At 39.3% G+C, this 18,634-nt stretch overlaps 1 protein-coding gene across 1 annotated transcript in view; it reads left to right on the forward strand.

The window, feature by feature from the left end:
* LOC122816666 (cytochrome P450 3A9-like) overlaps positions 1–18,634 on the forward strand; it is a gene marked incomplete in the record, with an annotated part of 160,184 nt that overhangs the window by 101,981 nt on the left and 39,569 nt on the right. Inside the window, 2 exon segments of the mRNA XM_044089620.1 lie at positions 6,629–6,715; positions 11,754–11,914. Of these exon segments, the coding sequence (XP_043945555.1) occupies positions 6,629–6,715; positions 11,754–11,914 (248 nt within the window).

Below are 18,634 nucleotides of genomic sequence, written 5' to 3' on the forward strand. Positions count from 1 at the left end.
TATTCGAAATGTTTTCAGTTTCAAATTTGTTGACTTCCTGCTCTGTCTCGTCTGTAATCTACCCGACTCATTGTCCAGGCAAACTGTGGGCGGGATTGAACAGAAGGCCAACAAACTTAGTAACCAAGTCTACAACATTTCCTCCCTGCTGTATCTTCAAATAGGGGCCATGTGTGCCATGTATTTTTGTTTTATTTTCAAAAGTAAAGAAATACAGGGTTTCTTTAATTTAAGAAATTGAAAAAAATAAATACCACAGAAGTTCCTATAACAGAGCAGCACTCTTGTTGGCTATATAGCTTGTCTATACATAGGGCTGGTCATACCAGAAGGCAGGGCTGCCTGGAGGGACTGCTCCATGCAGAAGGGAGGGGGCTTCTTCTGCAGTTAGGCCATTGAACTTCTTTCCTCAGTACTCACATGAGTGTAACCAGGGATAAGGTCATAAAGCAGAAAACCTCAAACTCCCCCTGATGGCTGTCGATGATGATGTCATCTCTCAGATGACCCTCATTCTAGTTATCAGAAACAAATACACCAGTTGGATAGGATGGGAGGGGACTGATGGTCAGCAGATATCGGGAGCAAAACAAATGTAATTTTTTACAAAACGCAGAGGATGTGTGGACATTAGCAGTCTAAAAAGTCATTACTATAGTAAGTCTCAGCCTTAGACTGCACTATGATCTGATGATCATATATAGGTCAGAAAGAGTGGTAGACACAAAATCCAAGTATTGAGGGAGTACTGTCTGGGCACTTAACTCAAGTTTCTGTAACAAAAAATAAATGGATGTGTTCCAAATGCAGTTGAGCCTCAAGGTCTGGCAGTTTGTTGTTTAGACTTTGAGCATTAAGTAAAACCACTTTGATATGGTCCAGTAGTTGTTAGATTTGGATGTTCGGGTGTGAGGTCCATCTGTTGGACTCTGCCTAAAAAAGGTACAGTGGGGGCTGTGAAGGCTTTTACAAGTATGCAAAAGCCTGGGAATGAGAGATACAAACCATCCTTGGCAAAACAACTGCAGCTGTCAAACAACTTATCCCATGCTGATACAAACTGAACTCCCCTGAATATTTATTATTAAAGGCATTAAGCCACTTAGCTCTTCTTTATACCTCAGCACCATTTTTGGTGATGGAAGGATTCTACTCAAAATAAGGGTCTTTTCTGCATTTGTGATATGAACAGAAAGCTCTGCCTCCGTATCCCTCATGGTTTTTACATGCCATCATTTACCCAACATGTAGCACCGTGCCATACACATGTTTGTTTGATTTAAGGATCCTTAGGGTCCTAGAATATTGGTAATCTTAGCCTTTGAGACACAGTTCACTGTCACCCTGCTTTTGTCCCACTTAGTGAGTGTAGAATCAGTGTGACTGTCTATGGAGTCACCAATCACTAGTACATTTCTATTTGGATTTGAAGATTGCTTTAGTATAAGAGATATGTTGCATGCTGGTAACTCCCAGCTGTTTTATCACAGTGCTTTCATGCAGTGGTGGTGCTGCGGTAGCGTTGTCGCCTCACAGTAAGACGTTGTCCTGTTCGATTCTCAGCTAGAGCGTCTTCTGTGTGGAGACATGCGTGAATGGGCATACCTTCGTTGAAGGTTGTGCATCAGGGCTGGCAATTCGGCATGTAAAAATCTACTGCCAATCATTAGCGGACCGGAGTTCCGCTGTGGCGACCCCTAACCAGGAAAAGCCAAAAGACACAACAGCTGTTGCAGTGCTTTCTTTGCACTGAGCCTTGAGCCTGCTAGTCCACTCAGGCTTGGATGAGGATGTTTAAGTCCCTCAGCATATGATAATCTAGTATGGCTATTTACAGATGTGCTTGATTGTGACACTGTGGGCTCAAATTTGGTTAGCTTCTTGGATTTCAAGTTAAGTAAAAGATCATTATCTATAAGCATCAGGCAATTCACACATTGCCTAAGTATACTAAGTGTTATGAAGCTGGCAACAGAGGGTAAACTAGCATGCAGACCTTCCATTTTGGATCAAGGCAGCAATCTATTAAAGAACAATAAGAAATATAATAGTGGTTCAGCCTCTGGGCTAAGCTAGTTGCTCAAGAAAAAAATAGTAAACATAAATTACTTTAGGCTTTGAGCAGTAAGTTAAAAGTTTGCAGGAAATATTCTAGACTATAAGGTCTGATTGTCTGATATTGTGGGTGAATAAGAGGAAATAATAGTGTTACATCTCCTAGTTTAAGGTAGTGACTAATTAAGCAAAGGTAAAATAATACAACTTAAGATTAAATTTAGGTTCCAGCAGCAAATCAGGGTATACAGAAAATAATTTTGGTCTGAACGGGCTATGAGATCAGCTAAGATATGCAATGATGTGCCACTGTTTTACTTTAAAGAAGGTAAAGTGCCAATCTGTTTAAAAAATATTAATCTTATTTCCAAAGTTAAAGAGGATATTAATATCATTAAGAATTATAGGCATATTAATCCAATAAATGCATCTGGCAAAGTTATGGTGAGGTTCAAAACAAATAGATTTCGAGATGAGCTTTGAAATGGTGTGAATCTGAAATAGAGCCATCATGCTTGTATGGGGAGGGGGGGTCCACTAGTACTGAAGGTTATAAGCTAGCTGAGCTGCTGAATGTATTCTCTCTAAATGCTGCTCAGTTGAACACTGACTGCTGAAAGCCACTTTCAGTGATGACTGTGGTTGCAGTTTTTCCCTTTTTTGTGTGATCATCCAGCTGGTGGGGAATCACTCCTCACACAGAGGGATAAGGTGCTTCTTCCCACAAAACAAATTCTCTTTTATTCACTGAAAGTGGCTTTTGGTGATTAGAATTCAATCAGATGGCATTCAGACTTGGTGATGGAAGGATTCTACTCAAAATGAGGGTCTTTTCTGCATTTGTGACATGAACAGAGAGCTCTGCCTCTGTATCCCTAATGTGTTTGCTACATTTACAGAATACCTAAAGGTCTTACCTTCCAGGAAAATGTATTGACTGCAGTGGATATGGTTATATAGGATACTGCTGCCTTTCAACACTTTAATAGTTCTTTTGCCACAGCTTATCATAACTATATATAGCTTATGCTAGAGCTACATCTAGGGATTCGTCCTACTGTGATTAATCTGATCCAAGAAAGGATGGCATGCAGCATGGTGAGGGGTAAGACAAAGGTTAAAGAGGGTGACTTGATATGTACGAATAGGGATATTACACATGGTCGAATACAGGGAACTACATTGCCAGTAGGAATCCTGCAATCACATTACTGAAACCTCTTTAGGAGTTTGGGAATGAAGTGTGATATCCTAGTACCAAGGAATTGTATGGCAAACTAAAAACGGTTTAGAAACTTTTTACAAGTTGAAAGGAGATCTTTATCTTATATTCCTTACATGGCTAGAATAACGCAACTGCAATGTTTTTCATTATGTTACTGATTAAACGTGATGATTAAGATGGGATTTTAACTTTAGTGTATCAGGTGTCTGTGATGAATTTCTGTTACAATGGCTCAGGTTAACTTATTGCTTCTTACATGCAGGATTATGATCAGGTCACCGATCCTAACTTGCTTATTATGTGTTCGAGACTTGGAGGCCAAGAAATTCCCCTCAAGAACAAATCTCAAGAGGTGAATCTTGGCGTCCATCTAAAGAACACGCAGTTCAAGGTTATGATCAGTGACATCACTGACACGATCGTAATTCTTTGTAGTGCATGGACCTTTATCTGCTCCAGATACTAATAGTTACAGGAGTAAAAAAAGCTAAATGTTTTGCCAAAGCCATAAAGCATTTAGTAGCTGTTGTCAGAAAGGCAGTATATGGCAGCCCATTATGCTTACACTTAATTTTCATGCCTCACAATTGTCGTGATTTTTACCACACGTACAGATTATTGCTTCATTTCTTTTCATAAAATCTGTGGTTTTCTGACAAAGTACTAAATAAAAGCATGCATTTGCGTTTCAGAGTTTGTTTCCTTCAGAGTATGCATGCTAACACATCCTGTTATTCTAGCAAGTTTCTAAGTTTTTAATGGACGTTGGGGACATGTTACTGGTATGGACAGTGGGCAGAAACAAATGTTTTGTTCTGTTGCTATTTCTGGTAAGTATAGGCAGATTTTACTGCTGAGTGCTGCACTTGACCTTAACAACTTAAGCAGGGCCATTCTGGTGCTTAACTCATTTGTCTTTATTGGAGTGCAATCCCCATACTCCACGCACTATAAGTCATTGGGAAAGCAAAGCTCCTGTGTAATTTAATCTTGAAAAAAGGTACAATCATGACTGTTTTCAAAGTCCTTTTTCTGAAGTTCTGGAAAAGGTACATACATAAAGCAAAGGCAGCAAGGTGGCATCTACAAACTGACACGATTTGCTATGCATGACAGTAAAATTGTCAGCATGGAAAGTGCATAGCTGGAGTTATTAAGTAATATTTACAAAAAAATATGACATTTCCATTCCATTCCAGGGTTAGGAGGGTGGCCTAATGGTTAAAGTGTTTGCCTTACAAATGCAAGGTGCAGGGTTTGAGTCTCACAAGGGATAATGTGCTAGGCTTAAAATGGCTTGCAAGGGCAGTTAGCCTAGTACTAATCTATGAACCTATCTATGAATCTATATTAATAATGTAAAAGTAGAGTGTGATACTGCCATGTTGGGGCTTGGTGTATTCAAGGAGTGAGTATTCTGAAAAACTTATATTAAAACTTGGTAGGCAATGTGAAGACATTCTGAAATATGCATACTCTTTTTAAAGCAGTTATGACTGTTACGCATATTTTCATAGCTGTATTACTTTCATAAAAGCAGGGAGACCTACAGCTGAACAAATGGTGCCATCTTATCAAAACATTAAGGCTCACAGTGTTACCACTGTTACTTGACATCTAACATAAATGATTTTGCTGATTAATATCGTTTTGAAATGTTGTGAAATTAATAAATTGGCAATATCGTAAAACAGTAGTATGCTATCCCCTTTTATCATACATCAATGGAAAGCTCTTGAACAGGCGAACAATTCCCTCACTGATATATTCGGTCTATTTTGAAAACTTAGAGATAGAATCTTTTGTTTGATTGTAACACTAGTATTTTTTGACAAACAAAATACAATGTTTCTAACATAAATCTGCAATATGCAATCAGCACTTGCAGACAGAAATTTGATACTAATACCAGTGTATAGCCCATTGTCTACCAAAGTGATATCGTTTTTTTTTTTTTTCTTTCATAACTCATACCAGTTATCGGATCTTGTAAATCTAATGAAGTGTGTTTTCAGAAGAGGATTTTGGGGAAAAGTTGTCAGGAAGCAATTTATTTCCTGGCTTAGAAAATCTCAGAAAACAAATGTGTTAATTAGCCTCCTGCTTTCCAGAATTAAATGAGTTAAATAAGTTACAATAAAGGGTCACTGCAGAGAAGAAAGAGGTGGTTCATTGTAAGAGTGATATGGAAATGAAATAATCTTAAATAAGTTACGGTAAAGGGTCACTGCAGAGAAGAAAGAGGTGCTTCATTGTAAGAGTGATATGGTAATGAAATAATCTTAAATAAGTTACAATAAAGGGTCAAAGTTACAATAAAGGGTCACTGCAGAGAAGAAAGAGGTGGTTCATTGTAAGAGTGATATGGAAATTAAATAATCTTAAATAAGTTACAATAAAGGGTCACTGCAGGGAAGAAAGAGGTGGTTCATTGTAAGAGTGATATGGAAATGAAATAATCTTAAATAAGTTACAATAAAGGGTCACTGCAGAGAAGAAAGAGGTGGTTCATTGTAAGAGTGATATGGAAATGAAATAATCTTAAATAAGTTACAATAAAGGGTCACTGCAGAGAAGAAAGAGGTGGTTCATTGTAAGAGTGATATGGAAATGAAATAATCTGCCTGAAGCAAATCCAAATGTCAAGAAGCTTAACTCTAGTTTGCAATTTTTATTTTATGGCAGATATGGCTTTTAACATTTTTAGGACAGGGAAAAAGTAAAGCATCTTTTAGAACTTCTTATCCCAACTAGTCTACGCTATATGTTATATATGATATGTTATATGTTATGTGATATATCTGATATTAGTTTGTGTTATGCTGTGTTATGTCATGCAGTTATGTTGTGTTATTTTAATATTACACTATATAGGGAAAGTGAAGTCCCAACAAGATAAGAAGAAAATCCCCAGCCTTGAGCCTGTAATACTTGGCCCTTGAAACAAAATGTCTTGTCTATTCTGTTAAATCTGTAATACTGCATAGTAACAGTTTTCCTTAAATTGAGTTATGTCAAAGAATGGAAAATAGACTGTCTATTAATTTGAAGCCTTAGTATTGAGATTCTTACTGTGCTGAGGGCATCAGGGAAACAAACCAGCATCTTACTTATCACTGACACATTGGAGGAGACGATGAATACAGGAAAGGCATAGAAATTTCAAGACTGACCAGATTCTCTGTCCAGCTGACATGTGGCACAATTCACCAATATATCACTAACGCTGTATAAAAGAATAGCAAATGAAAATATGTGCATAAAACCACCCATTGATTTATATGATTGTTCTGCACAAAGAATGATGCCAGGTTAATTTATGAGAGCTCTTTATATTAACTTTCTAGGATCGAGTGGATTTCCTTCAAATGATGATGGATTCTCAGGCATCCAATAAACACCACAGTTCAAATGGAGTAGATCATGTCTACAAAGGTAACCTTTATTACAGACAGTGTTTGATTTGTGTTAAGCTTCATAATCTATTGTTCTGCATTTTTGTCTATGACATTTTGCTATTTGGTACTATTTCAAAGTCATAAAATATTTATATTATTCCAGCAAAAAGTGGCTTGTATTTGAACTTAAAAAATAAAATGCTGTTTTCCTTTATGAAAAAAGCAGAACTGTATTGTGTGTGTGTGTGTGTGTGTGTGTGTGTGTGTGTGTGTGTGTGTGTGTGTGTGTGTGTGTGTGTGTGTGTGTGTTTATATACATCCATTATATATTTATCCATGTATCTTTACCTTTGATCACAATAAAGGGACATGATAACTATGTACTCATGTGTTTTGTATTTATTCTGTTAGTCTGGCAGTTAGCACAGTGGATTAAGGTTATGAGCCGTTAATGAGCTGCTTCCTGTGGTCCATTTGCCTGTTGTGTGACTCTGGCCAAGTCACTTTAACAGGAATTACTTACTGGCTAAGTCTGAAAAAGATCCATGTGGATCAGTACTCTACGCCAATTAGCAACTACAAACAAACAAACAAACAAAAACAAACACAGATTAGGAAGAGGCAACTAAGCACCTGTTAATACACTTCCAGATAAGTTAAGTACATTGTTATAATCCTTAACCTACCCTTTTTGTGGTTACTGACTTTGAAAATATTAATGGGATAAAGTTCACAATAGCCAGAACTTATAATTGTGTAACTGGAGGAGAGCTGTACTGTACTTTGTTCTCTTGCATTTTTTTTCTTTTTTATCCTTGGGAGAATAAGAGAAGCTTCAGTATGATACTTATGATGGACAGAGGTCAACAGCAAGTAAATTAATCTTGTATATATATATAAGTCTACTTCATTTCGTTGAAAACACATTTGGTCGAAAGTCAGTTTCCCCGCACACTTCACTGAAAGTTTACTTCATTGAAAACTCATTTCACTGAAACTTATTTAGTCGAACGTTATAAATGGTCTTTTCCCCACTGTAGTGCAACCCTGGAGTTAGAATATTAAGTAAGGGGGGTGGGGGGTGTAGCCCCCCCAAATAGTTTGGTTATAAGTTGTCTTTTGGAAAGAGTTATTTATTTAACTTAGAAGTATACGTGTATGTTTAAAATGTTTAACATAGGTGGGGACTACACCCCCCAGACCTCCCATTGTGGGGGGCTGTGCACCCCCCTTTACTTAATATTCTAACTCCAGGTTTGCACTACAGTGGGGAAAAGACCATTTATAACGTTCGACAAAATGAGTTTCAGTTAAATGAGTTCTCGATGAAGTGAGCTTTCAGTCAAGTGTGCTGGGGAAACTGACTTTCAACCAAATGTGTTTTCGACAAAACAATGTAGATCCATATATATATATATGTGTGTGTATATATATATATATATATATATATATATATATATATATATATATATATATATATATATACCTACTTGTTTTAGATGTCCGGGATTCTATGTTGAGAAAACCAATAGGCACTTTATAAAGATTCTGAAATCCAACAATGGAACCCTGAAAATGAAGGTGAAGAGAAAAGATACAGGGAGACCTTACTTCTCAGCCAGAAGAAAGGATGACAATGATAAACAACACAATGAATTAGGTAATATGAGATGTCTAGTTACACACACAGAAGTGATGTCTTGGCTATCTGTGAAATCATTGGAAAGAATTGGAAGATCTTAACTTCGATTGAAGACAATACATATCGTTGGTGATATTCCAACAGTCACCTTTAAAAACAAGTTGAATCTGAAGACACTATTATGTCACAAAGAAATGTTGCTCACCAGAGTTTCACTTTAAAATGGGTACTTTCCCTTGTGGAAAATGTAAAATATGCTCCCACATAAACAACAGCAATCATTTTAAACATCCTGTAACTGGTAGAATATATCAACTGAGGATGTATGTGGACTGCAATACTAAAAACATTATATATATATATATATATAGCTACTTGTGATAGCTATCAGGGTTCATAGGTTCATAGGTAGATACTAGGCTATCAGCCTAAGGGCCTAAGTAAGCCTAGCCAACAAAGTTCCATGGCTTACGCCAACCCAAGAAAGTTAATTTCCTGTGCCCCTGTCGAGCAGAGCCACAGAAGTGATCCCTGGGGTGTATTTCCTGTTTCCCATCCACTCATCAAGATTTTTCTTGAAGAGTGTTTATGAGGAACTTTGCTTAACATAGATGGGTAGCTTTTTCCAGAGTATGGGAAGTCTCTGGGACTGGAATCTATCCTTCCAGCAAGTCCTGTTTATTGTGGTGGCAAGGTTTAGGTCCCTAGAGCGTGTAACTCAGAGGGATTGGGATTTCTTTAGGTACAGCATGTCCAACAGCTCTGGGTATGACATAGATTTATATGTTAGGCAGAGATCACCTCAGAGTAGGCGACATGCTACAGAGTAAAGCTGGAGATTTTTGAGATGATCAGTGTAGAGCAGCTGTTTGAGGCCAGTAATCCTCTTTGTGAGGTACTTCTGTGGCCTTTCCAGCTGCTGCAGATGTCTTGTGAGGTACATTCCAAAAGGGGCATTGTACTCTATAATGGGTCTAATGAATGTTGAGTAGAGGGGAACAATGACCTCTTTTTTCCTGGATGAGAACCCTTTTGTGATGAGGTGTGCCACGTAGAAGGATTTGCTGACTACTGTGGCAATGTGATTATCAAAGGAGAGACTACTGTCCACCTGGGTCCCAAGGTCTCTTATCACACATTCAGTGTTAAGAAGACTGCTGCCTATGTGGTAGTTCATGGGTACAGAGTTTTTACCAAAGGGGTTAACAATGCACTTTTTGGCATTGAGCTTGAGGCCATGTCTCTGACACCAGGCATCTGTCTCAGTGAGGCCCTTCTGTAGGATATCCACATCATTTGGGGACTTGACTATAGCTCCTAGTTTGCAGTCATCTGTGAACTTTGTTAGCCTGAAGCCCTCTGTGTTAGCCTGTACTTCAGAGAATTAGATACCAAACAGGAGAGGTCCCAGGACTGAACCCTGTGGTACTCCACTTGATACTGGCTTGAAGTCATATTTGGAGTTTGCAACTTTTACAGTGTGGGTTCTGTCAGTGAGCCATTTGGCAACCCATCTTGTGACATAGGGATTTATACCTAGTTTAGTGAGTTTAGCTATAATTCCAGAATCGGGGATGGTGTTGAAAGCCTTGGCGAGGTGAAGATAGGCTGTGTGAACCACCTTATCCTCATCTACGGCTTTGGTGACTGCCTTAAAGAAGTCAACCATGTTCAGGAGGCAAGATCTGCCTTTCACAAACCTGAACTGGGTGGGGTCCAGAGTTTGGAGGTTATCAACATCTTTGTTTTTGAATTCCATGATGATACGTTCCATGGCCTTGCAGACCAGGCTTGTCAAGCTAATAGGGTGATAGTTCCCAGGATCAGTGGTGGCTCCCCCTTTGTGGAGTGGGATAACTATTGCTGTGCGCCATTCAGTGGGCACAAAGCCTGAAGTGAGGCTATGATTGAACATGGTGCTTAGGTGGGGAGCCAGTTCATTCTGAAGTTCGTATAAAACACAGCCTGGGATGTTGTCCAGTCCCATGGATGTTGCGTTTTTGTCTTTAGAGAGTGCTGCTTTTACCTGTGAAGTTGTAATTACAGGGACTCTGCATTCTTCCTGTATAGATATGGGCCCTTTAGGGGGTGAGATGTTCGCAATATCAGTTGGTACTGTGGCAAAACCAATAGGCACTTTAAGGATAGAATTTTGCACCGTCTCAGTGATATCAGACTTAAAATCCAGAATAATGCTCTGTCACAGCATATTCAAAAATACCCTGGCCATAAATTTTTTTTCAGCCTTGGAAAAAGTGCAGGATAGAATAAGAGGTGGAGACTTACCCTACAAAACAGAAGCTTTAGAAACATGTTGGATAGCTGATTTACAGGCAGACAGGAAGCCTGGTCTTAATGGAATGGTTCCTTTAAAACCTATGTTGAAAGGAAAACAAACACGTTTTATTTTTAACTGAACTATGCACATCAAGTACAGGAAATGCTATACCATATTGGGGAAGTGAAACATAACTAAATGCTGCTGACTCCATCTTGAATCAAGGTGGATTCCTGTCAGCTCCCACTTCTTTTATGAAACCCCATGTCTTTATGTCTTGCCTGTTCTTTAGCAGCATTTAAACATGATGTCTGTAATGAAGTCAACAGGACACAACAAACAGAGAAGGTGACAAAGTGCAGACACAGAAAATGAATATCGAGTGTTCAAGTGATTTAGCACCCTGGAAGTTTGAGTTGCACATTAGACCAGGGCTTTCAGTTTCATGAGCACAATGGAAAAGTAGAGATATGATACCGATGGTCACTAAATACAACAAGACAAGAGTTGGAATGTAAAAGGGTTTATCACTAAAAGGGATGAGAGGATGGTACCGTACTAAATGATTGATTGAACCCTAACTAAAATACTTAATTTTGTTCTGAAGACTATGACACTTAAAAAATGTAAATACTCTAGAGGCTGCCTGGAGCAAGATAAAGAAAGTTGCACCATAGCATTAGTGGGTGCCTACACAAAAAGAATTGATGGACTTTCATTTTATAACTTTAGAAAATTTGACAGGCAGGGAATAACTTATAGCAATAATGTTGTACCCAGAAGTGTTCACAGCCATCTTTTGTGGGAAGGCATATGCAAATTGGAAATGATACAGAAAAAAATCAGGACAGATATGAAAAAAAAATCATATCTGATAATGGGAAGAGTGTATACATGCAACCATCTCAGGCAGAAATGACATGGTTAACACCAGTGATGGAATTTTTATGTTCATGGGTTAGGTAAAACTAAACGCTGGCCAAAAAATAGATAGTAAGCTAAAGAGTGCCAGATCATAAATATACTAACATTATATGGAAGGAGCGCAGTGGCAAATTTAGAGCAAATGTTGCACTAACATTTGTAGTCGCCATGCTGCCGTTGTAATACTAATATTTTCTTTTCCTTCTGCCTTTTATAATCCTGGACTACTAGCACTGACAGATGGTGAAATTATGTCTCAGTCCGTTCTCTTCATATTAGCTGGATATGAAACCACAAGCACTGCCCTCACATACGTCGCTTACAACCTGGCCACCAACCCAGATGCGCAGCAAAAACTGCAGCAGGAGATCGATGAAACCTTTCCCAACAAGGTAAGACAAGCAATACTGAAGTGCAGTCTTGGAGTTGGTATATTTAGTTAGGGGGGTGTGGGGGTTTTGCTGATCTGTGCTTTCAATGTGGTAATATAGACCTGATAAATTTAGCATTGATTCTACCCCCATCACCTCCAGTCTCCCTCAGGAAATAACATCCACCATTTTTCCACCAACTAATACTAGGGAACATGTCCCCACTAATTTCTGTAAGGCCAAGAACATTGCTTTGATGAACAATGATAATATCTGAGGATGCCTCCTGAACAGCATGAAACATGACTTGTCAGGGCCTCTAGAATCTCTTTTTAACCTTAGCCTCGAGACAAGCATCATGCTAAATGAATTAAGTACTGCCATGGTTTTCCCTCTACACAAAGTGGGGAGGGGGGCTTTCATGGACCCCAGGAACTACAGACTCATATGTCTGACTAGTCTCATATACAAAGCCATTGAAAGAATTATCATGGATCTGATGAACAATGACATAGGAAACCTACAGACACTGAAACCTATCCAGTTTGTTTTTTATCAAAGGCAGGTCATGCCTACTTAACCTGGGGAATTTCTTCAAGAAGGTCATGAAAGCTATGGATGAAATTAAATCTGTACACGCTGCCTGCCTTAACCTGGCCAAGGTTTTTAACTTAATACCTCACCCAAGCATTCTAGATAAACTTACAAAATTAGGCAAAAACACATATGTCACCTGATGGATAGCCAGCTGGCTGACTGATAGGATGCAAGAAGTTAGGATAGGGGAGCCCACTTTCACAAAGAGGTCAGTCACTAGCAGAGTTCCCAGTTCCCTATTAGAAGACCGAAGATGCATTCTTTTGAATGCGTCTTGGTCGAACTCAAAGCCTGAAATGGCAAAATATCGAAGCGGCTTTTAAGCAAATTCTTTCCCTGGGAAAGAATTTGTTTGGCCACTTTGTTACTTTGCCACTTTTGGTACTGTAGTGCGGTCTCGGAGTTGGTATATTTAAGTAGGGGGATGTGGGTGGGGTGAAGCCCCCCACTTAATGTAATGTTTGCAGTATTTTATTACTTTTTTTTTTGTTGGAACAGCATTTTTTTCTCTAGGAAAAAAATCACTCTTCTGACAGTTCGAAATTGTAAGCTTTTGCTTACATAGGGTCGATTAATCACCGTTCGCTTTTTTAAGCGTTCAGTGATCTAATATAGACCTGAGTTCCCCAGGGATCAGTGCTGGGGCCTTCTTCTTTTTGACATCTACTTCTCTGAAATCAAGGCAAATGTCAAAATCCTCAGGCTGACCAAGTTTGAAGATGACTGCAAACAAGGCATGGCCACCGAATCCCCTAAAGACATACCCTTCAAGAGGGCCTGACACAGACAAACAACTGTTGGTAGAGCCATGGGTTAAAACCCATTGTGAAAAAATGCATAATAGTACTCGTTGAAAAGACAAACACCCCTGAAAATTACCTAAGTGATAATAAACCCCTAAAAGAAGTCCCACTTATCAGAGATCTAGTAACACACGTTGACAGTAACTTTACTTTTGACCACCATGTGTCTACTGTGGTTTGAAAATCATTCTATGTTGCACAACTTATAAGTAAAAGCATGGCATCCAAGAAGGCCATTGCTCCACTGTACTTGACTCAGATCAGATCAATCATTAAGTGCGGTGCACCCTTCAGCATGTACCTGACAAGGCACTTGATACAGTTTGAAAGATCACAGTAGTTCTTTACAAAAAAGAATACATGGAATAAACAGACTGCTGTGCAGTGATGAATGCCTTAGAGGTTGGCATAATGGTTACAAAACTTACCTCACAGACAAAAGGTACAGGGTTTGATTATCACTAATGGAAACTGGCTAGGCTTAAAATGCTCCAAGAGGGTGGCTAGCCTAGTATTTGCCCATGAACCTATGAACAAGGCATCCTATCATCCCACCCTGATGAATTTGCTGCACATACGAAAAACAAATAGTATCAGATGTACCCATTCTAATGACCTAAACCTCATCTGCAACATAAACAGTACATGTTGGAGGGACAAGTATTTGTCTCAAAGATTACCCCTTCTTTAAAATAGGCTTCCCATCCATGTGAAGAAATGCCCATCCCTTACCCTATCAAAACATAACTTGGACCAATGGATGGGAAATCGCAAATTTACTCCTTGTTGGTACTTATGTCCCTGATGAACAGGGGCAAACATGAATGCTTGATGTGTTCAAGTCTGTATTGTAACTGTAAACTTCCTTAGGAATTGACATATCAGCAATATTTTGGTCAGTTTGGGGACAACTTGGCTAGGTTTAAAATTGCTCTTAGGCTGATAGCCTAGTGACTAACTATGAATCTATGACCCCATAAATTCCTCTTATTTCAGTTTGCTTTCTTTAGATTTTGTCTTCCTTGAGTAGATGTTCAAACAGATATCAGTGCCTTTTGTTGTGAGGTAAAATCAAGCACAAACGCTCAATTCCTATTTACACTGGCCAGGATCAGATGTCCACAGCACCACTGGTACATGTTCTGTACAATCTAACAGTACATATATGTAGCATGCTCCCACAATTCACTTCTAGTCACCTCCTTTTTACAGTCTCCATTCAATGTGATGTTTCTCACTATTCACCCAGACCCACACATTAACATGTATGCATACAATATTTAAACAGGTGTCCCACTGGGACTAGCCACCTAATTGGCACTCTGCTGCCATTCTGAGCTTATCAGTGCAACTATTCTTTAGTTATATTTTCTTGCAACAAATTTTACCACATTTCAGCTTTCAACTTTATTCTTATTCCAATAGCCAAAATGAAAGTTTAAAGTGCTTCATAGATTGCATTTTTTTCTCCTTAGTGCAGACTTTAATCAGCTTTTTAATTCTCCTCCTGTTTTGTACCAATCTTTTTTCCTCCCATGTTTTTTGGCAATAAATAGTGACATGGACACAGTTTCAGCTTCAATGAATGTTTACTAAACTATTATTCTACTTTGTCAGTGGATCTAGTCACCATTTTTTGTTCAGTTTAGGACTGCTGTTCAACTACAGTCAAAAATGTAACCTTTTTGCCTATCCTATCTGCAATCAGTTTATTGTTTCTACCACTTTTCTTCCTGGATGTCCAGAAGCCTAAAATAATTTTGTGCCAAATTATACTTGTCTACTTTCTGATGGCAGACCCTAAAGACCAAACCCATCTTCCTAATCACAGGCTTTATCACAACTCTGTGGCCCCTCGACAAAATGATAATCTACAGTACCTTATTCTCTCACTCGTATGTAAACTTAAGGACTTAATCCTACTTATTACAAATTAGGTTCAGCACCTAGCTATACATGCTGTCACTCAACTATTAGTTATTTAACATCCTTTTATTTCTTCTTAATTAATGTAAATTGTGAAACTGTTTTCTTTCTTGCTGCTGACTCCCTAACTGCGTTCCCTCAGCTTGCTGTCTATCGGTCAAGTTTGTCTTTTTCATCTTCATACTGACAGCATACTGTTAAAAGTCCTGCATGCTGCATTAAACGGTTGCAACAAAACTCGCTCATCACACAGCTCTGTTCTCTAACCTTGCAGTATCTCCTTATGTGCAAACTATCGGTCAGATTTGTCTTTTTCATCTTCATACTGACAGCGTACTGTTAAAAGTCCTGCATGCTGCATTAAACGGTTGCAACGAAACTCGCTCATCACACAGCTCTGTTCTCTTACCTTGCAGTATCTCCTTATCTGCAAAGTATGTTGGCTTAGTTTTTACATTTTACAATATACTTATTTAAGGCATTATCTACTGTACTCTCTAGCAAGTTGGTATGCTGTAAAGTAGCTTGGCAGCAAGGACCCCCCCTATTTCTCCCATTTCTTAATAGACTGCCTGTTAGTTTCAACAAACTTATGTCTATTACATGGTGGTCTCTAGCCTGTGTTAAGATATTTCTTACCCAGCCTGTGTTAACTTAAAACAGGCTGGGTAAGAAATATTTTATTTCGTACCTGATAGTACTATATAACAAAACTTCCTATTCTTACTATGATCAGTACATAGCCATATTCTGTTAGAGTTTTTAGTGATTGTGCTTGACTCTGGGCTTGGCTCTAGCCACACCTACATAGAGTGCTGTAAACTTTCATAACCCCTATCCCACCAATTAGATCTCTACAGGAGGTGATATTACCTACTGGGACTCCAGGCCCCATTTTCAAACTGTTTTCTTCCTTGCTGCTGACTCCTTAACTGCATTCCCTCAGCTTGTTCTGTAACTTATTTTACTTGTTTACCTGTTTTGTTCTGCTCTTCTCCCTACCGCTGCACATTTAATTAACCCTTTCCACTACTGTCTAGGAAATAACCCCTAAAGGACTTCCATTACGGGACACTACCACAACCTTCTAAGGAACTTCCCAACTATAGCCCTATCAGGATAAAATATAAAGTGTATGTACTGCAATCTTTTACTAGTGCTCACCACTGTGGTGCCTGTACTTTACCCTCACTTGCCAAGCAGCCTACAGCGGTCCTTAATTCCCTTACCTCCTATGCTACCTCATATATATTTTTACCACTAGGTGGCACTGCTCTCCCACTTACTGATTAAGATCTCCTAAATCTATTTTTCTTCTATCCCAAGCTATCTCCCACTCCCATTCATACTTGCCCCACTGACCTGCTTTGACTTGACATGAGCTATATTTCACCACCTCACTCCCCTCATCCTTGTTTCTCCTACTGTCCCTGTACTTCATTCACAAAGCACACTTTTCTGCTTCAGCTGGCTGATTGGTTTCAACCAGCCACCTTCTCTTTAGCTCTTCCTGCTCCATTCGCCCTATGGACTCACTCTGCACCCCTACCCTGCCCCCAATTCCCACACACCCCAGTACTCCTACCTTTATTGGAACCCTAAGCCCCTTCTCTCTCTCTATAAACCAATCACCTCATCTACAGCCCCACCCCCCTTTTACTCCACCTGCCTGTCTCAGTCACTCCTCTTCTCTCACCTAACTCCCTAATTCATCTCCCACTACTATATCTTTACACTTATCCACCATGCCTGGACTCCTACCTCAAACCATTCTCACCCCAACTATCTGCATTTTAGTCTTACTCCCTGTATATCTCACTACCTCCTACTCCCACCACCTACTCCACCCACCCTTCTTATCCTATCCCCCACTCCCAACCTCCTTTCATATCACTCAAATACACACTTCCACAACATATCCGCTTCACTAGTTCAACCCAACCCACTCCACTACTTCAAAATAAAATTATTTCCCCCCTCAACTAAGTACTACACACCTAAGCTAATACTTTACTTCACACAACTACTAAACACCAAATCAAAAATACTATTACCCTTCCTCAACTGCCTCTGCTTAGCTGGAGACATACATCCAAATCCTGGACCAAACACTACCTGTACTGCTAATCTCCCCACCTCAAACTATAAAGCTAACCATAAATACCTCAAATTCTTCACCATTAATGCACAAAGTTTAAGAAATAAAGTAACCCAATCCCATGCCTGGTTGAACTTCAACCAACTTGACATTATAGCCATTTCAGAAATATGGCTGAAACCTCACATTAGTGACTCTGAAATCCTTCCTCCTGGATTCCATTCCCTCAGACATGACCGCTCAAACAGAAAAGGTGGTGGGGGTAGCCTTAATCTACTCTAACCTACTATCCATCACTCCATACCCTATTCCTATCCCCACATTCAATAATGCAGAACTAGTAACAGGCCTGCTAAAAGTAAATAACCACAAAAGCATTTGTATCATTGCCCTCTATATCCCCCCTGGTAACAACACCACTACTCTGGAGGACATACTCCTCTGGATCTTGACCAATATTAAGTAGGAGACCTATATACTTGGAGACATAAACATCGATTGGAATAAAATCAATAACCCCAATCCCACCATATACATCAATCTATTTAACTATACACACTACTAACTCCATCACCAGGCCCAATAAAACAAACCCCCCAGGTACCACACTAGACTGGATCCTAGCTTCCCATCCCAATAAAATCTTAAACTCTGACATCACACCCGACCCTGTAGGAGACCACTTGCCAGCATTTATCTACTGAGCTACCCACTCCTCTCCCCACCTACACCAAGTCATCCACACACATAACCTCACAAACTTTGACCCAGCTACCTTCTCTAACTCCCTGAAACAAACAAATTAGAACCTACTAAAAACCCTTCCACTAGATAATGCCATAGAATTTTTCAACTCCTCCTTCTTAAACATCCTCAACTCATTAGCACCACCAAGAACAAAAACAGTAAAAGTCAAATCCGCCCCTTGGCTAACCAAAAATACCAAAAAACTTATGCTACAAAGAGACAAATCCTGGGAAACATACCATCAAAACAAGTGGCCTGAAACTTTTTTTAAATATAAACAACTCCTCAACCTTGCAAAAAAGTCCTGCTATATTAAACTCCAATCTAACCAATCTAAAAGCCCAAAAAAATTCTGGAACTCCATTAATTATCTTCTCAACCCAGGTACCAAAAGCAACCCCTGCCCTGACACCAGCAAATCTGACCCTGAAATAGCCTCTCTATTCAACTCCTTCTTCACTAACTCCACAGCTGAACTGACCAAAACCTTCCCTAACAATAACCCCTCCCCTCAATCCACCCTTTCATCACCACAACCTACAACGCCCTCCGCCCCCAACCCTCCACCTA

The sequence above is a fragment of the Protopterus annectens genome, chromosome 12.part0 (assembly GCF_019279795.1).
Source record: "Protopterus annectens isolate FY-2018-M chromosome 12.part0, PAN1.0, whole genome shotgun sequence".
Classification (NCBI taxonomy): Eukaryota; Metazoa; Chordata; order Ceratodontiformes; family Protopteridae; genus Protopterus; species Protopterus annectens.